Source organism: Corvus kubaryi, unplaced genomic scaffold (assembly GCF_017639235.1).
Source record: "Corvus kubaryi isolate FWS band 111438036 unplaced genomic scaffold, C.kubaryi_AGA036_p1.0 37354, whole genome shotgun sequence".
NCBI classification, from domain to species: domain Eukaryota; kingdom Metazoa; phylum Chordata; class Aves; order Passeriformes; family Corvidae; genus Corvus; species Corvus kubaryi.
Genome location: NW_024581116.1, coordinates 13,814,269 through 13,842,092, shown reverse-complemented (window position 1 = coordinate 13,842,092; position 27,824 = coordinate 13,814,269). Strand labels below are relative to the sequence as shown.

The window sequence follows — 27,824 nt, the reverse complement described above, 5'->3', positions numbered from 1 at the left end:
ATGAGGGTTTCAACAAAATTTATTTTAAGAAAAAATAATGAACTCATACAAGACTCTGCCATAAAGTAAACTTTTTTATTTTAATTGCACTACTTCATTCAAGAATTATAAATCCCAGCATGCTGATACCATTTACAGGGATCAGAATCAGGGATATTAGTATCCCTAGAAAACTGTGATGGAGATAAATCTCCCACCTCTACAAAGTCAGGGAGCTGTTGTTTCCAGACTGGTTTAAGCAGAGTTTCTGAAGGCCAAGCCAAACACAGGCTGCAATGCAAAGCAGAGTCCTGCCCTGCCTCCACTCCTTCACTGGAGGTTTGGCTTGTGTTCCCTTAGGCTGAGTCGGACTAGAGAAACAAATCAGATGAAAACCTAGATTTTTGGCATTTTGTTTGGGGTGTGTTTGTTTGAAATTTTTTTGGTGGGAAAGTGTGGTGGTGTGTTGTTTGGTGGGTTTTGGTGGTGGGTTTTTGTTTGTTTTTTACAATAAAGTAGGTTCAGACTAGATCGAATTATCTGAATCAGACTATGACACTGTACACTGACAGCAACAAAATCATTGTTCAATTACCTATAGAAATGCATCTGGTAAAACATTCATTCACTTCCTATTACTTAATTAACCAGGTTATTAATAAAACCCTCTTTGCCAAGGCATAAATGGGCAATCACCAAATTGCACAGTCACACAGGAGGGTTGGTCAGTTTTTACAAGGATGAAGTAACTTGAAGTTTAATTTCATTTATTCTCTAAAGTTTTCAACATAGCAAAATAACTGTTCTGTTAAGGAATTAAAAGACCATAAGATGCAGGATAAGTTTGACCTCAGAAGAAGCAGGATATACAAATTATTTTATAACAAAAAGGTAAAAAGACCTGGCTCATTTAGTTTTGATGAACTAGGCGTACCTGTATAAAAATATCAAATATGATCAACACTAGGAAGGGAAAAAGGTACTTAAGCTAGAAGACAATGCCAGAACAAAACTAAATGTGCATAAATTAGGTGGGAATATAATTAGGTTGAAATCTAGATATCTAATTGGAGAAAGGGGTTCAGGAACAGCTTTCTAATTGAAGAAATAATGGTAAAACACAGAGCTCAGAAATTTTAGAAATACATTACTGCATAAACACATATACATAAAAACAGATTAAAAAAGTAGGGAGGAATCTTCAAAAATTTTATTTGAATGAATTTGCTCTTAGGTTGATAAAGAATCAGTACATAATACATAATATTGGACTGTATTAAAGCACATTATTCTGGGGAGGCTGGTACCTCAGATAAAAATTATAGAGAATTAAGCAAGAACATTATAACCTGTAGGAAGATTCTGCATAATAAGCAAGAAAGCAGGTATCTGCTGACAGGAATCTTGTATTTTAAGGGTAGCCATAATAAAAAGAAACTTACAAAGACAGATATTAATTTCTGAGAGTTGACACCACTTTGAGCACCAACAAATGATAGCTTGCAAAAAGGCACAATAGGAGGGATATAAGAAGTAAGTTTTAATATGGTGACTCGATTCATTTAACATGCAATGAGCACAGCAAAAGTACTAAACCAAGTTAACATCATGCAGTCAACACACAGTAGAGAGGAGGAGGCTGGCATGAACTACTTTGGCTATGTAATTATATTTAACAAGAAATGAAACTTACTGTAACTCAGCTCAAGGATTATTTTATTTATGACATTAACATTTGCTGATCCCCACTACAATTCAATTTTTTTTGAGTTACCTAAAAATTTATTCTTCTTGAAATAATAAAAAATTTAAAGTATTCATATAAGGTTAATGGTATTTAAACATTCTTCTAGAACAAGACAATATTTTAATTGATGCAGCAAATGCAGTGAAATTGTATCATTCATCTTTCTCCAAAAGCACACAATACTCACTGGTGTTATAAAATGCAGCCAGATTTCTCTAACACCAGTTGGGAGATGAAGTATCAGGAGCATAAACAGCTGCTCATTGTTTTTATATCAAAAGCTAATGCAGCATAAATCACAAAAGTTTCAAGCATCTTAAGAGCAATTAATTTTGAAGAAAACCACTTACCTGAAAGAAGCAGCCATCATAGGTTTACATTTATTTCTATTGACCTTGTCCAGAGTACTAGCAAGATTATGTGGTAAAAAGCCAGGAAGTCCTATCAGGGCAATCAGGAGATGTGTGTCCTGCAGTACTGACATGGGCAGATTTGGTTTACCTCCACTCATTTGCAATAATTTTACTACCTAACACTTTTCTGCAGAAATAGGATTTTAGTACACAAGACTTTCCTGGGCCAAAACAATGTTTATAAACGAAAGTGTCTGCAACTTTGTCAGTACAACACATCAAAGCAGAGCATGGGCCATGTGATGCCAATCTACACAAGGAATTCTCCCTGTGTCTTTCATCCTTCCTAACTTGCTCCACAGCTCACTTGTGTGAGCCTACATGCTCTGTCTACTTGTGGAGCAGCTTGAAGTGTTCATCCTCCAGACACTAGTTTGCATTCCTGTTGTGCAAGTTACTACAACCACACAAGAAGGGTAGAACGGAACATGCAAAGAGTCCTCACCTGCTTTGCAAGCATGGAAGTGGTTGGAGATGCCCCAACTGATTAGGAAGCACTCCCTGTTGGCCCAGCTGTGGGGCCATAACCTCTACATGGTAGGACACAACAAACAGCTAATGTGGGAACACCTTCATCTGTTCCACCAACAGCTGGTGTCACAACATGAGCAAAACATGGGCAACAGGTGCTGGAATTAGCAAAAGCCATCCATGTGAAGTGTTCCAGTTGACCCCATGATAATTCTGCCTCTTATGTGAGGTAAGAATTATCTTAGGCACATGCAAATTTAAATGCCCAATACATTACTATTTAAGACAATATGAAAAGAGTGAAAAAATAATAATCAGTACTCTGAGCATTAAACTAATTGGACTAAATTTTAAAAGTAACAAGTTTTATGAGCTTTTGATTTAAATTTCGGTCATACAATCTCTCCTGTAAGGCATGATGAACTGGACTATCTTCTCTACGTATTTGGTTTCTTCTCCAATAACAGACCAAAGGAAAAAAAGTATTATGTGGCTTGGAGTACTATTCATAGTGTTATGGCTAGTTCATCTTACTACACCTTCAGATCAAAATCCGTCTTTAATACCCCTCTACATGACTGCAAGCATGAAAAATGAAACTACTTGCATGACTTTTTCCATTTGTTACATATGACTGGGTTTTTATACACAGTATATGCTTAGAAGTGAACATGCATGAACTGTTTTAATTTAAAGAAGGCTTTTTACCATATAAACTTGTTAGGAAGCTCCAAATTAATCTGCTTTTATCCACAAGAGCCAGACTGGAAACCATGAAGAAAACCTGCCTTTAAAAAATAAGCATATAACGTTTTGAACAGGTAACCATTCTGTTGATGAATGAACTCCAGATACAGCTCAGCAGTTATGCCTGTAAATGAAGAGTGCAAACCAAGCTTTCCATGCAATGATTACATAAGCATCAGCACGGCAAGAGTCATACATCTTACATTTGGGGAAGGATCCGTTTGTTCATATTTTGTATCTTCCTTCCCATTTGCTTCAGACTGTTGCAGCTGGTATGATCTGCCTTCAATGAAAGTAATATAGTCTTTGTAAGAGCATAACGGGCCTGCCAGGATACCCATGAAATTACAGTTGTAACTTAAATACTCCAGTAGACTTGGCATGCGTCTGTAATTCAAAGACAAGCAATTCGTGAGATGGGTTGTGTAGCTCTTCAGGATTTCCACAGTAGGAAAAGTCATACTCCATGTTATCGCTTACTCTAACTGCAGTAAAAAGCACACGGACAAGAGCAGTTTGTCTGTCTTTGCAATCACAGCTTGAAACATTCTACACACAGCACTTCTTCCCAATCCATACTGAGCATTTTCAGACAGACCTCCTGAACTCTAATGACTCTCTCCTTGTTCAGTAGAGGTGTTTGACTGAAGCTGAGCCTAAGGAAGGAAAGGGAAGGCTGTTTTCCTAAGTGTTTGTTCAACTGTATTAAGTTCTCTATTTTTCCCTCAAAAATTGAATCAATAAACAAAGGTTTGTGTTAACTGGCAATAATTTCAATTAAAGCAAATGTCTCAACACTCGCTTGCCTAAGAAAACACACTTTTTTCAAGTGTCCTGAATAAAAAAGGAGAAAAAGTAAGTTAAATACTGAAAAACAGAATTTAACAATGTTCCTTCACCAGCTACTTCACATGTGTACTGTTTACTAGTCTCCTATCTGATATGGCATTCATTTGCATAAACCACATAGAATGTTTTTTCTAAATAACTATAAAATCTACTCCTAGTGATATTTTTCAAATCTAACTACAAATATACAAAAGCATGGATCTGTTTCTTGTACACTCTGTTTTGAATGTGAGCTGTAGAAATTGCCCAGAACATTAATAAAGCACACAAAACATCCCCAAAGCAGAATGTCTGAAAGCCTACCTTACAGCCAAACACCTCTGTGATGGAGTCAAGTCTTCATTTTTCCGAAACATTCCTAGGGAAGAGGACAGGAAAAAGAAAAAATAAAGAACAGCTAACCTCCCCTACATTAATTAGCTTCTTTACTCAGCAGAGAAAGCCTCATGCTGCAATGTAATTTCTCAATGCCTCAAGCAATTTCAGAGCTATTATGTCACATAACATTTTTGCTGGAGCTGGATCAAACAATTCTTACTGACAAAATTACAAACTCTCATATCTTCAGTTTTATCCAGCAGTGCCTAAACCTGAAATCACATGGATTTCAGGAAAGCATTAAGACAACCTGTAGAAAGTGTTAAAAAACCAATTCTCCTACATTGGTCAAGACTTTACAGTCTGCAGGTTTTAAAAACCTTTATTTCCAATTCCAGAAACTGGACAAGCCCCAAACATTGCATCAGTCATTACAGTTTTGATGCATAAAATGAACACATTCCAAGAGAGATTTCAGCAATTCGAAACTTATGGCAGACCTCAAGAACAGCAAGCAAAGGTTGTGACTAAGGTCCAGTGAAGCAGGCACGGCAGTAAAGGTGCTACAGTCTTTTCCCTGAGCGCTAACAAGAAGCTCTAAACCCTGCTAGCAGAAGGGGGCAGTCCAAGTCTAAATTCAGCAGCAAGACTGAGTTTACCTTCTTGCCGTATGTGGCTATTTCTGAAATGCTGGTGACCTATCCCTGAAAAATAGTCTTCAAAATCTGTACTCCCACAAGAGAGAAAAGTAAAAAATAAGACTTTCAACACTTTCATTTATTATGAAATACACTAATTCAGGGGAACAAAAAAAGTAGAGATCCCTCCTTCAGACAGCCCTGGCTAGTACCAGCCAGCACTGCCTGCCAGAATGACCACTTCAGCTCCTCCTGCAGCCTTCTCTACTGGCTCAGACATTCCCACATGCAGCCATTTCCTGCTGTTCATATTTGCATTTTTTCTTTGCCATTGCAAGTACTAAAAACTTTATTTTTATGCACATAGCTTCCTAAAGGAAATCAAATTTATGGGATCACACATCAATTATCTTCCTCCACAGCAGTGCTTAAACCCAACAGCCAATTTCTAACCAAGTTTGATAATAGAGTAGTGTAATATAAATATGAAATCCCAACGTGCTTTATGAAAATACACGTTTGTATAGAAAATCCTCCTCCTCTCACAGAACAGTTGCCTTCAACCCCACTCCTTGATACCAGTAAATCCATAGAGGGGAGCCCTTATACTTGATCCAAGCATAAGGTTTCAACTGGAGCCAATTTTCTTTAGATATCAAAATCAGTCAGCCTTACGACAAAAAAAGATTGAGGGGCTGAGGGGAAGTAAAAGCTAATTTAATTCTATGACTCATGGAAACACTTGTTATCTACCAAGAAGATAACACTGTTGTCTTAGTGTGACCATGATCTACACACACGACTTCAAAACCACACTTTAGTCTTCAACAAAGCTGAGAATACAGAGGGGTTACCAACTTCCCATCTCCTCTCTTTCAATATGACCTGGAAAAATGTCTCCCTCGGTCCTAATCCTTCACAGTGGAAAATCATCCCCATTCATACCCATTCAAGGCAAGAAACTGAAGAACAAATTAGTACCCTCTAACTTCATGCAGCACCTTCTATTCCTCATCATTACATTTTCACATCTTCTCCTTGGTTCTGTAGCAAAGACTTTTAATCTGATAAAGGTACTGAATAAAAAATGTGGAAAGAGCATTTTGAAAGATTCTGTAACCTTTAAGGTCATAATATTACAGTTCTCAGGTAGTGAATCTCTGAATTTAACACAAACAGAAATTTAACACAAAGACTCTAATAGATGGATGTAGATCCCACCACATGGCTAGTGCAGGGAAGTGTCCCATACAGAGCCTTCAGTCTCTCCTAGCCTATACAATGCAAACTGACTGGAGCAGGAGCCTCCTTTGCCATTATATTCCATACAAGTATTTTACCCTTAAGTCAGAAAGAGGAAGCGATCACTCAGTGTGTCCAAATGAACTTGCATAAAGCCAGATTAGCCACGAAATAAAGGTAATTAGTCAAATGAAATACTGCACATCATTGTGTGTGGTATGAAAAAGGAGGGAAAAAAACCTCAAACCTGAAACAGAAGAATCTAACCATTGAAATATGATCTGTGGTTTTGGAGAGGTAGGAGGAAAGAACTGTTCTATTTAAAACAGGTTTTAGTTATATACACACATACATATTAAGTCATTTAAGGCCCAAATAACTTTGTGAGCAACACACTTGCTGTCTCAAACATATTGCATTCAAGTAAGCCTCCATTAACTTTCCATTTTCCTTTCTCACTAAAGTTTCTCTCCAGCCAGCAGATTCCTTGAGGTCAGGTTAGTGGCTTTCCCTGTTTTGGTTTTTGTTTGGTTGTTTGTTTGGGGTTTTTTAAATGCCTTTTCAGTGCCTTGAAGGCCCATTTATCATCTTTGCATAGCATGCAAGAACAAGGAAACCACTGGATCTCTGTCATAATCTTGAAAGCTTTCAGGAAGCTATCATTAAGGTTTTTTAAATCATAGAAAATATACATGGAAGAGGTGCTCTTGCATTGATGCTTATTCAATATGAGATGAATTAATATATATTTCCCAGGCCCATGGGAACAGAAGCCTCGTAAACCACAGCTGTTCCCTACCTACTACACAATGGAGATGAAGCATTCCCACTTTAGCAGCACACTGCTGCTAGGGAACTCATGAGGTTTTGTAACATTCCTTCGGTGATTATTAGAATTGCTTTCTCCTGTCCTAAAGCAGAAGACTACCGCAACAACTGCAGCTCTTAGTTACTACCAAATCACACAGCAGAGGTTAGAGAAAATGGGTTTCATTGAACATCTATTACAGAGGTGACACAATTTAGTCACTCAGCAACTATAACTCCATTTTCTCATCTGTAAAGCAGGGAATACCTCCTATGTTCCTTCCTTGGTAAAAGAATTTTGTAAAACATCAGTAACAAAATTTTTCCCAAGTGGTCTAGATCATGAGGAAGTTCTATCTTTACACTCCTTCTCTGGAGCCCATATCCTAATGGTAACAAACCCAACACCCTTAGGCACACAGCACTGTCCTGCCACATAGGCTTTCTTATGGGATATTATGACTGCTTCTGTGGTTTCACTACAACAGTGTTTACAAACACTGTATCATGGCATCACCCCAGCTTTGTGGTTAAACTTATCCACTTTTCTATTTGTATGGAAATCCAGCTAATCAGTAACTAATAATGCTTAGACATAGGATTATATATTAATAATAAATACAGATCCTATTGCAGGCTCGGTTGCAATTACAGTAAATTTTGTGGTTCTGAAATGAATCACCAGCTGAGCCCAAATGCATGTTGTTATTAAAACATTTTAAGATCCAAAGACAGACAGATAGACAATAACAGTTTTAGTTGTTACTACTACTACTTTAGTTGTTACACTGGCAGCAACAAAGGCAAATAGCTACGAATACCCACTGAGTAAAATTGGAAAAAACCTACCAAAAAAGCAAGAAAATTTATAAGTTTTAATATCCAGAGAGCCAAACAAGCAAAATGCAGGCACAAAACTATACTTCAAGACTTAGAAGGGGAAAAATACAATATAATTCCTTTAACCACTAAGGACACGTACTATAAAAAAATAATTTGGTAACTGATACTGAAACAATAATCACCATGCTATCACTATCATAAGAGAGAGCACATTAAAAATTAAAAAAATAAAATTAAGAGGTAATTGGAGAAAGAGCATTAAAAGGAACTCCTAAGCATAATAAGAAACCAGCAAGTTAACCAAAAACCCCGAAAACGGCACCACACAGAAGTTTCACTGATATAATTAACAGAAATATTAGAAAGCAATGTTTTTTGTTAAACAGCTGCAAATTCTTTGTTGTAATAAAAAATACAATCCTTTTTCTCCCTTAACTCTGTCATTAGCTTGAAGTATTGCATAAATAAATCTAAATCTTGCCACAAAGAATTAATATGGACACCAGCAGTTTCCAAATACGTAAAAATATTTCTGCCTTTAGAATACACGTGAGATGCCAGGGATAGTCAGCAAAAAATACAAAGCAAATGTTAACACACTGACTACTCATTTTTGGCATTGCTCATTTGAGTAACAAGGAACTGGAAGGTAAGAACTATCAAAGACCGAAGTTCAGAATGTAAATCAGAATACATGAAAGGCGTACTTCAAATCTCCTCAGGTGTAAGTTTGTGATCCATGCAAACTTCTGAAAAGTCTGTATTATACAGCAAGCTTAAAGTACAGAATCACAGAATAGGCTGAGTTGGAAGGGACCCACAAGGATCATCAAGTCCAAATCCTATGCAAACTTGCATTTAATTTCCCTGCTTAAAAGAAAAAAATCCCTTACAATGAGAGCACAGGGGTGTAACTGTTACAGGGGTAGCTGTTATTGTTTATGGGATTCCACACTAGCTTTCAACTTGGAATCAAGCATATCCACTTAGCTAGACAGATACTTGAATATGCAGCATGAGTGAGTGCCCTCTCTGGTTACATTCAGATCACTCCAGGACCTTCAAATGAAACCAGCTGAACACAACAAACTGGCTGCCACGGAAAGATCAAGTCCAGAAGACTGGCCTTTACCACAAAACCAACCTAGCTACAACTGGAATCTTGACGTTTACCAGGAACTTCCAACACACCAACACTTTTTTTTCAGCTGTTTATTTTCATTACTCTCCTTGGATGTACTGGTAAAAAATGAGGGAGGAAAATAAAGTAATTGGTGATTAATATAGCCAAGCTGATGTGACTAGAGGCTCAGTGTGCCATTAATCACTTAGTAGAATGATTTTCAACATTATCTCCTCTCCCATCAGTATATCTCTAAGTAATTTCCAGTGGAAGCATGGACCTTTGTACAGTGAACAAAAGCTCACTGAGAGCAGGCTTGTTTTCATTAACTTTTCATGAAGGATCCCTTTTAGGCTAAGGTTAAAAAACTTTGCTTTAATGGAATCTTAGTCTTCCCTGTATTTCTTTTCTTAGCATCTCCTGACACCAGACTATCAGTTGCTCCTGAATTCACACTGGTCACATCAACTTTTGAAAGTCATGTTCACACTGCAACTGCGACATCCAGCTCAAAGATTCTGCTGAACTGCAGACACAACCAGAGAGAAATCTTTCCAATATACTGTCAGCTACTCCACACTGGCTGACAAAGACTTCTGAGGTCAACAAGGAACAAAATTTCAAGACTGATACTGAAAATTCAGTGGAATCTATACAGAAATACAAAAGAAAATACAAATTATCTGAAAAATCTAGTCTAGTTCATGAAGAAAGTTAAGAATAGCGCTGACTAAATGAAACATTTGTTTCAAGATTGCCAGGAACACTCACATGCTTGTTCCATACCACCACTCCACTACTTGTGCATGATGTCAGCAAATTCAGAATAGCTCTTTCCCCTAGCAAAATAATAGTAAGAAGAAGCATTCCTGCTTGATACTAGAACTATTACTTCCTTATAATAACCTGTTTCCACTACACTACTGTGTACACAACTATACTGTTGTGTACTCCGTACTTCAGTTGATTATAGCTTGCAAGATTACTACTTCTGAATGTATTTTCTCTGGAAGTTAAACATCAACATCTTTAACCAACTAGATATGCCTAGCATTACTTATTTTCATTCATGCAAAAATACTTTAAAAAGGTCTTTTCCCAACTTTTGATATTCTGAATGTTGTTGCCTACAGGCTTCTCTAGACAATACCACTTAGCAAGAATGGGAAAAAATATGAAACATCAACAGCACCAAAGCTAGGATGCATATGAGACAAAAGCACATTGAACTTCATGCACAAGGTTAATAAACAATTTCAGAACAGCAGGTGTCCTGATTCAGGTGTCTGGAGCTACACTCCCAAATCTTCAACTGGACAGGTTTATTAGATGACATTTTCAAACTTTAAAATGAAAATTACTCCTTTGAATTTAAAGGTAACTAAAAACCTAGCCATCCCTACCCACAAAAGCCAACATTAGGATTCTTTGTCACAACTAGGGCCCCCTTATCTGATGGATACATCTGACAGGAGAGAAGACAAACATAATTAGACAATCTCCCTGTTCACAGCAATATGTTAGCAGTGAGTGTAATTATGATACTAAACAAAGTGAAACACACAAAGGTTTTATAAAAATCAGCGTATATGGCACAAACTAGGGCAGTACTCAAGAATTAACATTTTAAAACTAAAGGAGTTCCACAACTGAAATTACATGTGCTTTTTCTATCCACCCATCCGCAACAGAGATATCTGAATCAGGAAGTTCTTTAGTTAACTCTCACAGTCAATACCCTAGCCCAAAACAGTATCAGTGGTCTTTAGACACTGACTCCAGCAGTGTCACTGGTCTTCTGAAAAGTCATATCTTCTGTACAGTGTCAGCATTTTTAGAGCTTCTGTAGAGTCCAAGCAACATTTATCAGTACTTTCATTAGTAAGCATCAAAAGAAACAATTGAGACACAAAAATTTATTTTGCCTTGAAATAACAAAACTGGTCTAAAGTAATTCACTGAATCATCATGAACTTTCCTTAAATTTATTTTGTATGGAAAATTAAACACAGTGAAAAATCTTACCATCATGAATCTCAAATGCCAAACTAGTGATCTTCTGTGTAATTATCATCATCGGACTGTTACAAAAAAAAAAGGAAGAAAGAATAATTTAGATACAAATTCAGGATTTTCTTTCACATATAAATACCAGGGGAAGTTTATATTGGGAGTCCCGGTTAACTACTCCAAGCTGGAAGATCTTCAATGCAAGGACAAGGTGATTAGTTTTTTAGCTCAAACCACTACAGTTTTCAATGCAATGAGAAGAATTAAAGCCTTAAATGTAGTATTTGATAACACCTGTCTTTTATTGCTGCATTAGGTTGTACAAATATAGCCAAAATGTTTCACATGTATTTTCTACTAACATAGCTGTTTTGGTTTTTTTTTTACAGTGAGAAGAGTAAATAAAAAAGGACAGTAAGATCAATTTATATTCATTTTAAGTTTCAGTAGCAGTAAACAAAGGACAAGAAAACTACAGCAAAGTTGAATATTAAAGTAAGTTATTTAGCTATGCAGACCACTTCCATGGTTTCTACTAACACCTGATCCTATGTTTGCTTTTTCCATTGAGAATTATTTTTTGCTTCAAGTAAACATATCTGGCAAAACAAAAACCCAGCATAAGTATGCTGGCTCCAACAGAGCTCACTTTGTTCTGAATTTGGTACACTTGAGTGAATCTTAAACTGTCCAAGAAATATTCTGCCCTGGCTAGCCAAGTCAGTTTTGTACTGAGAAATTATACCATTTTCATAGTATCTAAAAGCTTTTGCCTGATGTGAATCTCAATATCACAAACCCCCTCCCTGGGGTAGGGAAGGGATAGGGAATGCAAAAAGTAAACTACTAGAATTTAGAAATTTAACTTTGAAATCAGATCTCAAAAAACATATCAGGAACTGTATTTACCTAGAAGTATCTAAGCTGGAGACAAAAAAAACCCAAGCCAAAAAAATAACAACAACCCAAAAAAAAAAAAAAAAAAAAACCAACAAAAAAACCCCAAAAAACAAACAAAAGCCCCCCACAATAAAATAATCATACTGCACAATGGGCAACTCATGTCTTGAGTGCACTTGGCATTTTTATAACACATTACGTTGGCACAGAACTACAAATCCAAAAGCCACCAGGTCCTCCTTCATTAACAGGGCTACACCAGTATTTTTGCCATATGGTTCAGTCCATCAAACTGATAATTTTTTTTCTTTAACGTAATGGTTAAAATTGGTTTCAAAGCACACAATTATTTCCAGTCCTCAAAATGTAATTGGGGGAAAAAATTTCTACTGTACTGTGCCCCAAAATCCTGGTATCAAGACTAGAGTGACATGCAAGGGTCATAAAGGAAGAAGACTAAACAGGAACAGATAGTCTGGTAAATCCCTCATACCTCTTTCTAGCATTTAAGCTGTAGGCCTGCCTGGTGCTGGCAGAAATCCCCAACTGACTCTAAATATAATGGGTTTTCTTTCTGTAGGCAGACATGTGACAGCATGGGTCCTGCCTGGTGGAAGGATGAAGTCCAGGAGGATCTCAGTCAGCCCTTACATTCATTCCAGATGATAAATCTGTCATTGTTATCATAGCAGACCCTGGTATTCTCGTTTTGTTGATTTTTTTTTTTTTTTTTCCTCCTGAAGTGGCTATTCCAGTATCATCAAATATTTGGCTGAGGAGCAACAATCTAGAGACTAAAAGAGGAAGAGTCCTTCCTGGCACAGTGAGGCTGTGAAGTAGGATTTTAACAATCCCTTTTAGGTGCTGGCAGAAAGGCAAAGGAGGCAGCTGGGATCTGTTAGTACTGCAGCCAGGACCACACAGCTCTCCACAAGCAATTGCATCTCCAGCATGAGGTGCCCTTAGCTTTCTCCACTGTCAGTGCAACTGAGACCTTCCTTCAAATTTTGAGCAGATTTTCTCAGCTTGGGCACCCCAGACAGGCACTGCATGCCAGGAGAAATATCTAGGTAAACACATTCAAAGCTCTTTTGGGGCTAACCACTATATGAACCCATGCCAACATCTTTAGAAGAACTTGCTCATGCTGGAGTTCAATAGCTGGTTATGCAACTTTAGTTACTTTCTTGATCTTACTTTCTCTTTTCCCAGAACCAGAGAAAGTTTTCTTTCTCTGCCTGTTTTGGAAGTAATCTCTGTCTTGTGTCAAAGGAGCATATGCAGTGTATGCCAGAGATTTAATGTGATATGCATACATCAAGCTCCCAAGTTGGTGCATGAAAGGGTGGTTTAAATCTGCCATCTCAAACATACAATCAGAATTGGATCTAGGCTTCAGAACAGTTCCGTCCAGAGCACAGAGCTCATAAATCATGGAATAGTTTGGGTTGGAAGGGACCTTGGAGATCATCTAGCCCCATCATCCCTGCCCTGGGCAGGGACACCTTCAATTAGATCAGGTTGTTCAGAGCCCCATGCAACCTGGCTTTGAACATCTCCAGGGATGGGATGTGGGAATCTTTGGACATGTTTAGACCTAGCAGAAATCTCTGAGCTACCACTAAACCATCAGAGCCACAAAGCCAGCTGCTATCTGAAAGCAGTACAGTCACATTTGAGCGATAGTGTGCTCAAGCTCTACTAATTATGTTGAGAACAAGAACAACAAAGTGCAATTACACTGCTTCCAGAGTCAGCTCAGAGCTTAGATCACTGCCAAGGTTGTACACTTTGGCCCTACAGTGAAGTGGAAGGGACAGCATCTGGATTACAGTTTCACTAGTAAAGGTGAAATTAAATTCAACATCAGTAAATCTAGTGTCTTTATGTATATGACTCTGTTGCAAGCTCTCATTATAGCCAGTGCAGATGTAGTCAATAGAGTCAGGGGCATCTGACAAATGACCCAGTTCACACTCAGGTAGATATTTAGTGCTGGGTCAGCTGAAATGCCCTCCAGGCTTTACTGTCCACATCGATCACATCTCTGCTGACTACAACTGGAACTTGGATATCTGGCTTGAAGGCAGACGCTTGGATGTAAGACAAATGTAGAAAGATGTTTCGGAAGGTAAGAAGATAAAGATGACAGAAAAGATGAACTCAACCATAAGAGCTTTTGGCTTCAGCCTACAAGTTAATTTCCTGGACTATATGCCTGTTCCCAATAAAGACTGAGAAGTAACAAAGCTAACAAGTACAACTCTACCACAGGTAATGTTAAACTACGAAGACCACTGCCACTCAAAGTATCCCTGGAAAGTATTTAATGCATTATTTTAAGCAGACTAGCAAATACTCCCCCATTTCTTTTTTTCCCCTAGAATACACACTGTCCTTTAAATCAACAAAAGCACTATCACAGTAGCAAACTTGTTTATAAGAAATGTTGTGCTTCACATCTCTGGGTCTGCAGCAGAAAGAAGAATTACCAATATGGTTTATTTTTATTTTGCCTATTTAATTCTGTTTTGCTCCTATACAGTTCACTATATATAATGAAGGCACATAGAGACAAAACTTCCTGCTTCCAAGGAATCTGTGACTACCTCACCATCCAGGTACCTGTCTCCTTAGCTTTCTCCTTCTGGAACATTTAACATAAAACCAAAAAAGAAAGAAGCTAAAAGCTAAATTCCATAAAATATTCAGATTTTCCTCAAAAAGTAGTATTAGACTGTGCCAGGCAAGCAAGTACACCAGACACAATTCAAGGTTCATCATGCTGTCAAAGATGGTAGCAGAGACTTTAAGGGAAGACCCAAAGAGAAAAAATTCCCATAGTCACCAAATCCTTTATGCCATTCAGACAGGAACAGGAGGCAACAGATAACACCTTGGTGGTTCTAACAAGACACAACTGTTAACAAAAATTCTCAGTTTGTATGATTAAAGCACAGTTACTTACATATTTGCATGTGTGCCAATTGCACATACATGCTCAGCTTTCTTCCAAAGTTTTAAAGGTCGACACAATTAACTGGGGGGGGGGCCTGGAGAACCAATAAAAAACCTCCTGCAACAACAGATACAGTATCACTGAGAAGGAAAGATTATTTTTCTCCTTACCCAGAAAAATCAGCAGAATACTGTCCATAATCAAAGATATAGACCCTAGTAATTTGGCACACAGTGAGGTATCCTAAAGCGAAAACAAAGCAATACCTAGAAAGAAAATGGGGAAAAAAATTTCAATTAAAAATCATAAACATTTCTCCACTGAATAAAGTACCTTTTAAATAGAGTTTAATCTCCAATTATTTTTAGTGAATTTTACATAATAGAAATTTGTAATTACACTTTTATTCTGCCTGAGGGGTTCTTTGGTAATGTTTATTTTATGCAAGCATGTACTTTTTTATTTTAAAAGTGTGTAGTAGAACCATATAAATTCTGTTGTCATTACCCAAAATATTTATTCACATAAATAAAGCCTAGAATTTATAATTTTAAGCACCACTGTAAAAACTGGAAGTCCTATACAGAAAAAATTATCTGTTGTTTTTGTAGTTCAGAGTTTATTTTTGTCTGTATGACTACAGAAGTTTGGAAAATGATATATCAAATAATTTCCATTGCATGTACTGCTATGCATTCAAAATTCAGTACCACAAATACTATTGCTGCTGTTTTTGAAGGAACTGGAAAAGGCAATTAATTTTAAAATACACATATTAAAACATAGCTCAGTGAAAAAAGAACAGGATGCCTTTTGTCTTCTGTTAAGCTGGTCCTGAGCAAATCTAAGAAAAAACACATATATGAACCACCTTATAAAAGTGTTATATGTATGATAAAATTAGTTTTACATACCATTTTCTCAACAACACACTAGTGAGAACTGATTTGATACCTCACAAAATCTGCCAGATATTCTTTGAAGTCCAAAAAGACAGTGAATGCCACCAGGAACTTAACTAATCCTTTAGGATTTTAATGTACGAACTGTACAGTCTTTATTTCATGTCCACAAGACTGATGTGCAATCCCTACAGCAGACCATATAACGCATCCAAAATCCAGTTAGAATGAAAATATTCATACAACAAACTGAAAATCACAGCCAGGACTGGATTTAGGTGAACTAGTGAGGGACACTGCAAGAAGACCTTGGAACATGACTTTCCTTTCTTTTCCAGATAAATATTTCGCAAAACCTTCTTAACATAAGAAAATCTAAGGTCTTAGAAATTATTCTTCAATCTGACAGTTGCTACACAGAACACTTGCAGGTTAACCTTTAACTGAAAAATGTGCTAGATATATACCATTTAATGTATTAAAACATCCAACTTTGAAATTACAGATTACCTCATATACCATTAAATTACATCTGTTTCGGTGAAAAAAATAGTTTTAGAGGGTCTGTTTCAGCAATAGTTTGTTTTCTGTTTTCATTAACATTAACAATTCAGAAACAGTACTCTGCTGGGTGACTAAGTGGTACAAAAGTGTTCATAGTAAGAATACGCTGGCACAGGTCGCCCAGAGAGGTGGCAGATGCCCCATCCCTGGAAACATTCAGGGTCAGGTTGAATAAGGCTCTGAACAACCTGATCTAGGTTGAAGATGTTCCTTCTCATTGCAGGGTGGACTAGATGTCCTTTAAAATTCAATTAAAAGTAATCCACAATTATATGAAATAAATATTAGTCATCATGACCAACATGGTAGGGGTTTCTCACAACATTCAGTTAAATCCACACTGAAGTCATAGTGCAGAAATGGGAGGAAAAAAAACCAAAACACCTAAACTTCTTGATTAGATTCCAAATTTCATTTTTCAGTCTAAAACAAAAGCTGTCTTCCAACAGAGCAGTAAAATTTGCTGCTATGTTGCACTCTCCAAACACAGCTATGAATCTTAACTACCTTCCAGCTACATCAGCCACAGCTCCAAATTACACACTGATGGAAGACTGCAAATTTTTGATTGTTGAGTAAAACACAGGAACTTGCAACCCATACAATGCTTTTCAACTTCCAATTGCATCTCTGCACGTTAGTCATGCCACATCACATCCCTCGTTGATGAGAAATGTCATTTAATCAGGCAAAGTGCAGCAATACGTTCTCCCTAAAAGAAACTTAAAAGGTTTACAACAGCTTACATCATTCCTGTTGTTTCTTCTGCAGGTTTGTAGTGCAACTTGCTGATCATCCTAACTCTCATATAAACCCACCTCTACTTTAAAAAATTCAAAACTAACCTAAAATGCTTTGAGAACTTTCTTAAGTACTCTTAACTACACGTTTCTTACTCTCTTCAATGATTCATTCACCAAAAACTCCCCTTAGATCAGAAAATTGAGTAAAGTTTTGCAGAGCTCAAACACATCAAGTTTTACCCAACTACAAACTAATTACGGGCTGCACATAAATGCAAGTTTTAGCCAAGGCTAAAGTTTCTCCTCCAGTAGAAAAGCAATTGGTCTTGAAAGTCAATGTTACCCTATACTTGCTTTTCACTGAATAATGTTTTTGTGACCAGAAAGACAAAAGTATTTCACACTGAACATTAAAAGCTACAAGCAAGTCACAACATTGTTACTATTACAAGTAACTGTTAGACAAACTGACCTGCAAGGAACACTGTACTATATAACAGAAAGGCACAAACACATTCATTTAGAGTATGTCTAATTCCCAGGATCTTTGTCAATATGACCTTACTGTTATCTATCAACAGATGCAACAAATTCAGACATATCTGGGAAACACCGTAGCAATGGAGCACCAGAAAGCAGAACACAGTGATATGTTTAACTCCTGATTTAAAGTTTTAAAAAAATAAAAATAAAGCAAACAATACTGGATAGCCTATTATATAGAAGGGCTTTTCTTGTACAGGTATTCCATATTACATTTCAATTCCTTACAATTCTAAACTTCTCAGAACACTAAAAACAATATTTAATATGTTCTACCCATAAAATTCTATCTTTCCTTTAAAAAGAAATACATCAAGTAAACTACTCGATGCTTTTAAAAAAGCATATTCTAACATATTATAAATGAAGTACCTTAAACTATACATATAAATATTACAATATATAGAAAATACTAAGTAATCAGTCTCTCCATGTACTTCTTTACAGAAGGTGTCTATCAAGAGAACATGTCTAATTCTATTCTTTTTAAAAAGGCAAATAAATCTCTTATTAGCAAATGAAATACATTGTCCTATTCATTATTTTTTGTCTAGTCACTTTTTGACAAATAATATTAAGCAACATACATATCAGGAATTTTTACCTGTATGTACATATATAAAACCAAAAAGCTTCATTCTATCTGTATGTGTATATATATACACACACAAACACACATGTACCCATATACAGGGTTCGGTTCCTTCCCATTACATGAACTTTCCTTTAGTCTCCAAACATCCTGATGGAATCTGATACACACTTCTATTACACTTTCTACTGCTAACATTGAGTTGACTCCTGAAGCACCATTTCTGCTAATGCAGAAAACTTCAATCTCATCCCTGTACTCCTCTTTTTTATTGCCCTCACAAGTTCAGCACACCCAACAGAACATTCACACCAGCATTGCTCCTGCCTCCACCATCCACCCACATGGTAAAGGAGAACCAGAAAGAAGAGGTGAACCTCATGAGTTAAGCACAATTTAATAAGTGCAACTAGATATAATAATAAAAAATATACTAATACTGATGATAATAATAATTGAAATTACAAGGAGGAGAAGAAAGAGTAATAGAACCTAAGAGAAAAGTGATGCACAGTACAATTGCTCACCACCTCCTTATGAGGAGCAGATAACTCCCCTTCCAGGTAACTCCCCCCAGTTTATACACCGACCATGACACTCTATGGTATGGAATATCCCTCTGGCCAGCTCAGGTCAGCTGTCCTGGCCGTGCTTCCTCAGTTTCTTGTGCACCTCCTCACTGGCAGAGCATAGGAAACTAAAAAGCATCTGACTTAGAGTAAGCACTACTTAGCTACAACCAAAATGTCAGTGTGTTATCAACACAATTGTCACACTAAACTCCAAGAACAGCACTGCACCAGCTACTAGGAAGAAAATGAACCCTGTCCCAGTCAAAAGCAGGACACAGCAACCACCCTGCCCACCACACCACCTACAACAGAGAAGGACATAAAGGCTCCACACCAGTGGCAGTACTAGCACACGCAAAGTCTCCATCCAGCCCAGGATCCAGAACTGTGTCCTCCCCACAGCAGGAGCTCAAACACAGATGCCCAGGAATGCAGATGAGCAGAACAAGCACAGAAGATGCTTCCCAGTCTTCTTCCACACTCAAACAATCAGCACCTTATAGACCCAGATGCAAGCCCAGCATCCACATGTTTAATAATCCTCAGCATACTACACCTCTATCAACTTCTGGCTCCAATGCACACTCTCATCTTTACCACCCTCTGTTGCCCCAAATACACTTGAGAAAAAGCTGTTAATTTCTACATTTTCACCATAACTATATACAAATTTGATAGTACTGAATGAGCCAGCAGAACTACTTATATAAAGATTCCACATATTTAAGAATATAAAGATTATGTATGTGGTTTAAAAGCAGAACTCCCACCTTTTACCTGCATTCCTCAGAAATTTTGGGTTGCTCGTTTAGAAAGAATATCCACAGGTTACTTCTAGAGCTTTGTATCTGCTGATGGCAAGCTGAGCAGCACACAGACCCAGGCTAACAATCAGGCAATGTATGTTATGTTTTTGCATAACAAGGGGTGGGAGTTGCACTTTTATTTTATTTTACACTTTTGGAGGACTCAGCATCTCAGTTATAAAATATTTTTTCCTACCATACCTATCTTTGTTTGCACAAAATACAGCAAAAATAGAACTGCGACCTTGACAAAGGCAGGCTTTGAGAGATGTCATAACAGCTTCTGTTATTTTAGGCTCTTCTCATGCAGTGGAAGGACAACAGCACAATATGCTATTTTGCTGGAAGAAAGCTAAATAAACCAGTCAACGGAGGGTGCTTTCTTACCAGTTAGTTGGCACATACTACAGATTTAGCCTTGAAATAAAGGCTTCATGTCGACTCAAGATCTACTTCTTCCATTATGTTAGGAAAAAATACTTCTTTTTTCTTTAAATGTGTAATTATTCAGTTTCAAAAGGCAGACCTAGACACCACGTAACATTATACTGCATTGATTTTTAGAAAAGGTGACAGAATAGTCTCTGAGTTTTCCCAAGCCCTGTGCTGAAAGCTGCTGCCTGGGTTTGCTTGTTTGCTTTTCTACAGATTATGCCAAATTAAAAAAAAAAAAACCCTAAAAAAAATTAAATTCTTGCATCTAGGGCCAGAACTGAATTCTTATTAAAATCCAGCTATATTAATTTTTTAATTCTAATTATCATAATCAGTTTGCATTGTTCACAGAGAGAAATTAAACTCTATACAGTTAGATCATACAGTATTTGCTTACAAAACTTCAAAGGGAAGAATGTACATCAAAAAAAAAAGAAGTCCAAAGTGTCACAGCTAAACATCTAATTCTGCAATCATCCAGCACAAGCCAACAAAAATACTGATTAGAACTAGCTTCGTTTTGACTGTCTAAGAGCCACAAGGTAAGCTACTCTGCCCCAGTCTAATGTTTTTACACCAAAAAGAGATGCCTATTTACACAATTCCTGTAGTATGGATGCATTGTTGACATACATAATTGGTATTTCTTAGAAAATTTATTAGTTTTATAACGTAAACAATAACAGACTCAGAGTGTGTGTGCCTCTAAAATACAAGCAATATTAATCCTTCTGAGCCACTCAGAAGCCTCTGATTCACACACTAGTCTGTCTCTTCTGATTACTTCAAGTGGAGATCCAAAATGCATTGGAATAAACAACAATTAAAAAGACAAAACCAGACTGTCTGTGAGCCCATTTCCAGAGAAGGAAACATTCATACCATCATGCTTTGGTAATAAGCAATCTGGCGATCCTATTCCATTCATTTTCCACCCTCAGCTGAAGATTTTTGGGTCTGACAGCCATTTTAAGGCACATTTAACAAGTGGGCAGAGTTCTCCAGCATTTAGATCCAACAACAGCCTGACACCACACAGGGCAGGAGGGCTGCACATGCCTCCAGCAGCACTTGCTCGGCCTGCCGTCACTGCAGTGCTGAGCCCTGCTGAGCTGGTCCACACCAGGCCCACACCCTGGCATTGGAAGCCCCACACTGGGTTTGTTCAGCCAGTAGAGAAAATGCCATCCAGACCCATGGGTTTCCTGCATACAAACACACAAGGCTGGGGACATGAAGATTCATTAGCTCAACTGTCCCAGAACTATTTGTGACCGTTTGACTGTTTGTTTACTGCAGATCAGCTGCTGACATTATCACTTTACTAATGTATTTTGATGTTTTGCCACCTAATGGCAACATAATGGCTTGGTAAAGTAAATCTTTACCAAGCTAAACTAAATTATCATTCCAGTTATAGCTACAGGCTATATTCCAAATGCAACATTAATACATGACAAATGCAACACAGATATTCCCACCAAAAATGCATGCAAAACCACTTCAGACCTTCTACACGCTCCCTAACTTTACATTCTCTTGCTTTCCAACCTCTCACCCTGCTCTCTTCAATTCTGGAACACCTCAAGGACAAGGAGACCAGCTTCAGACTCTTGTAAATTGGAGAAACATCTACAACAGAAGACACGCAGGAGGGAGGGTGCTTTCACATCTTCCCTGGAACGGAAGAAATGTATTGTGCGATATATTCCTCCTGTAAGACTCCAAAAGGAACACAGAACTAGGAAGAGTGGAAATAGAAAACTTGATTTGATCCCCTAGAAAACTCAAAGCTGAGAGCTGAAGTTGACTATGTCCAAAACTGTAATGTTAAACTAAGATGAGACATGAGGGGTCACCTAAGTGCTCTCTCACTTGAAAATCCACACTGTGTCATATCAACCCCTATTTCTGCAATCACTTGAAAGTATAACAGTAAACAACGCAGATAAGAGCAGAAAGTCTGACCTTTGCATTTTAGAAAGTTGACAGTAGTATAGAGCACTTAAAAACACAAAGAAGAAAGCCTAACAGCTTCACAACACAAAATCTGTATAAGCAGATGCTGGAATCTACCTTACAAAGCCTTGATGAAGGAAGCAGAATCTTGAGATCTTCTAACAAAAATGAGTACTCATAACTCAGAAAACAAATAGCTGACATGCTGGTGCTATGAATTTTCATCTGTTCACTCATTTTTCTACATAATATTTGCCTAGGTATAGGATGTTTCAGCATCACAGCATGCAAGCAATTTTATGCTTCCTCTTTCTTCTATGTGATACATAAGTAACTTTTCTTCAAACACCAGAACTGTGCCCAGTATCATTAATTTTGCAAACCAGCAGAAACCCATAGACCACAGAGTCAGAAAATGGTCTCCTAGTAGTTTCTGAGAGTATTTTTAAGGAAATAAAAATATCACACAACATTGACAATAATGGGACTACTGCAAGCGCTATTTTAAAGGACAGGCCTAATAGCCATAATGGTTTAGAAATGGTAAACTAGAACTACTAAACACAAAATATTTTGTAGGACTAAATAATTCTATTTCAGTGGACCAGTAAGTTTTATACGAGAACTTACAGGTAGTTTAACAGAACAAGTTCTCTGACGGCAAAACAATAATAGCAAGGTCAATCATTAAACCTATCACTGCTGTTAACTCGGTACTTGGCAAGTATCATCTTGGATGAAGATAAGAGGGAGCTGTTATTTCCATTCACCCACTCATCACCCTGCTCTAGCTACACACCCCCTCGTGCCCCATGCACATCCCCACGTTCTGTGGGGAAGGAGCTGTCGCTCCTTCCTGGCTGAATGGAGCAGATTCCCAGCTGCCTCAGCCCCCCAGGCTCTGCTGCAGCCCCACATCTTTGCCTTGAGACACACCACCTGAGGCAGAGAACCAGAGTGGCTGCAACACTGCCAGGAGAGAGAGGGGAGGTTTGCTCAGTCACGAGGTGATACCAGCTGGAACTTGTGTTCAGCCAGCCAGGAGACATTTTCTGCATGTGTTAAGGATGGCAGCAGCTGGGAAACATACGGGATATGATTTGCTGAGAAGGTAGTTGTGCAGCCAGAATCAGTACACAGAGCAGCCAGCAGATTAATAAACAACCCAACTCCCTGCAAGGAGAGTGCAAAACAAAAGGCCACAGGAATCAAATTTAGTTACAGAAACCAAGTATTTTAATGATTCCAAGACCAAAGGAAAGCCAGGAGTTTGTGCTAACAACCTAATGCAGCTGCATTTTCTTTTAAACTATTTGCAAAACAAAATGCCCTACAGAGGAGTATTTTATCAGAGGGGATGATGGTATTTATATTTTCCACCCTATTTCTTGCTTTGCCTCTAGGAAGGAATCAAACAATTCTTTGTTTTCAGCAGGGTAGTGAATCAACTGCAAGCCCCACAGCTGGTCAGACCTGCACCAACACTGCAGCCCTATACCTTGCTGAGCTATTTACACCATCTTACAATCAGACACACATCTCAAACAGCACAATGGCCACAATAAAACATTTCTGAAACAAATAAAACCATTTCTGAAAAATATGATTCACTTAAAATATAGCCTAAATGACATGCCTGCTTTTCTCCAATGCTTAACATTCCTTTAACCTGGAAAGACCTATCCCTTCAGATGACTTGTTTCATTTCTGTCCAATCCCCGTCCCCCAGCTAAGTTAAAGCATCGCTACAATTTCCTATCTTCTGCATCCTTTAATCAGCGCATGCCGATGTATATAACATTCACATGACACATCAACGTCACCACTGTCACAGTATTTGTCATACAGTCCTGCAAAAACACACGCAGAGACTTAAGTCAGCTGTTTCCTGCTCTCAGTCAGGAGAAAACCTGTGGGTAGCTCCATTTTCTTTGCTCAGTGATAAAGCCTGACACAGGAAGAGAGGATGGTAACTTCTATTTTCGTGTAGATTTTTCTCCCGCATGTGAGAATCACTATTGACTATTTCCAGGGATGAATTTGAGATACTCCACAAAAAAGAATTATATGCAATACACAAGGACCCCATTATGAAAAAGCCTTGCATTTTTTTTTGGAACATTCTTCATGCTTCCAATTAGCAATGGAAAACCTAAAAAAAAAAAAAAAAATTAAACTACTCAATGACAATCCAAGTCATGGTACAATCACTTTATGGAACTGTCAACCACGGGCAAACCATATTACACAAAGCTACATTTATGATCTTTAAATTAGGAAGTAACTATGTTCTCCAAGAATGTATGTACATATAATACATATTTGTATTTATATAACCCATACCTTTTTAAATTTTTGATTTATTGGGGTACTGTCTTGATCCTATTTCATGCATATTTGACCTTAGCTGCACTTTTGGTGTACCACAGCCACTGAACTGCTTGCACTCTGTTTTGTCACCTCCCTGCTCTTCAGTAGAGACCACTCATGTTTGTCATTTTCTAATACCCTTCAAAAATTTCCCTTTAAATGCCCAGTGCAATCAAATTACCTCACAATTTATTAAAAATAAATTTTAAAAATCAGAATGGCTCACTTTATTCCAGACAAATTAATCATATGATCTGTCCCTCACAATATGTTGTATGAAGTCCACTAATAGATACTTTTGTGTAGATTTAATCACAATATATGCTAGTAGAAGATGCTACATTTCTGTTAAAAGGCAGTCTTCATGTCAATGCTAAGAGGAATAAGGCATTTCAGGTTGTTCATCAATTATCCTTTGAGAAATGAGATTAAAATCATGAATTATTCACCTATATGTATACCCATATTACTGCCATTTGTCTATCATTCCTCATCAAGTTGTTCCATTACCTTCCTGTGTGATTCTCTCTCTTACATTTCCTAGAACTCACCATAGACCTCAACCTTCAGTTCACTGAATTTACATAACAGAGAAAAGCCACTTAAGATTCTCTGAAGAAAATAAATAATAATCAACCTTACTTCAACAATTTCTTTCTCCCAGCATTCAAACACTTTTCACACTCGCTATCTGGAAATTTCCTCATACTGCTGGTTTCTTCTGTTTTGTACAAGTAGGGATACGACCAAACACAATGAGTCATTCTTTATGCAGGCTAAGACCACTTTTTTTCATCACAAACAGGGTGTCCAAACAAATGAACTTCACACTCCCACATCTTTTGCAACACTGATTTATCAATGAACAAAATCTTCTGCTGCTAGCAGAAGTGTCTAGAGACTGCAAGTTACACACAAAGAAGACATCGGCAATCATTTTGCCAGCTCAAAGCTTCCTTTGTGAAAATTTTTATTACGTAAGTTCTTTTATCTACAGGTAACACAAAAATCACAAGAGAATTCTAAAGAGACATCTATGAATTTTAAACCTGAAGTACAAAAAAGAGACTAAGAAGAGAGTTCATCTTAATTTGTGCTTTTCATGACTGGTACAATTCTGAATTAGGAAATATGCTCAAATTTCTTTTTCATCCTAATTCTAGCCACTATACAGTGAAAAACTCTGTATTTATTAAAAGCCAAATATCACTTCAGAGTTTGTTAAACTTAGAGCAACAGTTTAAAAAGTAATTTACAAGATATAGTTTATAACTTTTTGTTCATAGCAAGAAATACATGTTATATACGTATAGAAGAAAATTATTGATTACAGCAGGAAAGGTCCTACTGCACATTAGACAATTCACCATAACACCACTGAACAGCCAGCACAGACAGGCAGAATCAAGGAAGAGGACTCCAGCAGCCTGGGAAACCTATCACAGACTCATCATATGATTACAAACAGGTGGTTTAAACCAAGATCCACAAATGCAGTGTTCCTATTTATACAGCTGTTCTCTAGGCATTCAAATTCCCATTGTATAAATCCACAGAACTTTGATATTAAGTTGCTAAATTTACAGAGCTATTTCAATCCCTCTGACTGCCCCATCTACATAACACACAGAGAAACACCTAGTGCACAAGAGCAATCCATGAGCAAGTTATAGATATAGATTACATGTTACAGATGAAGTCTAGATTACACGTTATAGACTACGATTCATTGAACTGAATTACAGGATCATAGAATACCAAATTGGAAGGGACCACTAGAATCAACCTGATCCAACCTTTCCCGGCAAAAGCACAGTCTTGAAAGTGCCTGATATTGGGGAACCCACCACTACACTGAAGAGATTACTTTAACGCTTGATTGTTCTCACTGTGAAAAATTTTCTTCTTATGTCTAGTTGGAATCTCCTCAGGAGTAACTTGTACCCATTACACCTCATTTTTTTCTTTTTTTTCAAGGAATCCAATCTCCATTTTCTCTGTAGCCACCTTTTAAATATTGGAATATGGTGATAAGTTCTCCCCGAACTTTCTTTTCTCAAGACTGAACAAACCCAGTTCTTTCAGCCTTTCCTCATATGGCACGCTGCCCAGTCCTTTTATCATCTTTGTGCCCTTCTCTGGATCCTCTCCAGCCCACCCACATCCTTTTTTTGCAGAGCAGGGGCCAAAACTGAACGCAGTGTTCCAGATGTGACCTGACAATCAGTGAAAAGAGTGGGACAATGACTTCTTTCTCTCTGCTGGTGCTGCCCCTGTTGACCAGCATCATGTTGGTTTTCTCTGCCACAGCAGCACAACATTCACTCTTGAGCTGTTGTCCCTCAGGGCCCCGAGGTCCCTTTCCTGGAGCTGCTCTCAGACCAGTAGATCCCAGCCTGTGCTGCATTCCCGGACTTCGCTTTCCCAGGACCTTACACTTCTCCTTGCTGAACTTCACAAGGTTCTTGTCAGCCCACTCCTCCAGCCTGTCCAGGTCTTTCTGCAGGGTGGTGCTCTCTTCCAAAGTGTGCACTTCTCCACTCAGTTTCATTCCATCTTCCAGATCACTTACGAAGACATTTAAGTGCATTGGGCCCAATATTGAGCCCTTGGGGACCCAGTTTGGGAACAGGTTGCCAGTCTGAAGAAGAGGCATCTACCACCACCAGGTTGAGAGAGCAGTTTCTCGGTCACTTCCCCACCCACCGCACAAATCACTTATCTAGGCCATCACACATCAGTTTCTCTAGCAAAAGCCCACAGGAAATGGTATTGAAAGCCTTGGAGAAATCCAGGTAGACAGTGTCCCTCCCTCACTCCCCATCAACCAAGCAGGCTATTTTGTCATAGAAGGCAATCACATTTGTCAAGCACCATGCTGGATTTTCCCAATCACCTGCTTCATCTAACTTGTGACAATCTGCAGAAGGATTATATAGAGAGAGATATTTTGCTTTCCTAACTGCACCTCTGCACACCCTGGCACTGTCCTTGTAGTTTTCAACAGGTGTACATCTACTTTTCCATCTGTTACACTTCTCTTTAGGTTTTAAACACACTCAGAAGCTCACAGTTAAGGCAAGGGGATCTTTTGCTCTGCTTACTCCCCTTGCCTTTGAAGGGGAGGAACTGCTTTTGTGCTTCCAGGAAAATGTTATTGAAAAACTCCCAGCACTCGCTAGCTCCTTTATGGATCTCCCTCAACTAAGCTCTGAGTAAGCTGAAGTCTGCTCTTCTCAACTCCGAAGTTTTTTTCTCAGTACTAGCCTTCAGCATGCTCAACCAAATCCCA

General features: G+C 37.9%; 1 protein-coding gene across 5 annotated transcripts in view; it reads right to left on the bottom strand.

Annotated features, from left to right (window-relative positions):
* The window catches only part of MBOAT2 (membrane bound O-acyltransferase domain containing 2), a 94,607-nt gene that overhangs the window by 19,574 nt on the left and 47,209 nt on the right, over positions 1 to 27,824 (bottom strand). For 3 of the 5 annotated variants that reach the window (XM_042033054.1, XM_042033055.1, XM_042033058.1), the window contains 4 exons: positions 15,217 to 15,312; positions 11,203 to 11,258; positions 4,510 to 4,564; positions 3,561 to 3,744 (listed from right to left, as the gene is read on the bottom strand). In XM_042033054.1, the coding sequence (XP_041888988.1) occupies positions 3,561 to 3,744; positions 4,510 to 4,564; positions 11,203 to 11,258; positions 15,217 to 15,312 (391 nt within the window). Of the gene's footprint in view, positions 1 to 3,560; positions 3,745 to 4,509; positions 4,565 to 11,202; positions 11,259 to 15,216; positions 15,313 to 19,732; positions 19,816 to 27,824 lie in introns of those variants that run through there. The other 2 variants (XM_042033056.1, XM_042033057.1) reach the window with 2 other exon arrangements.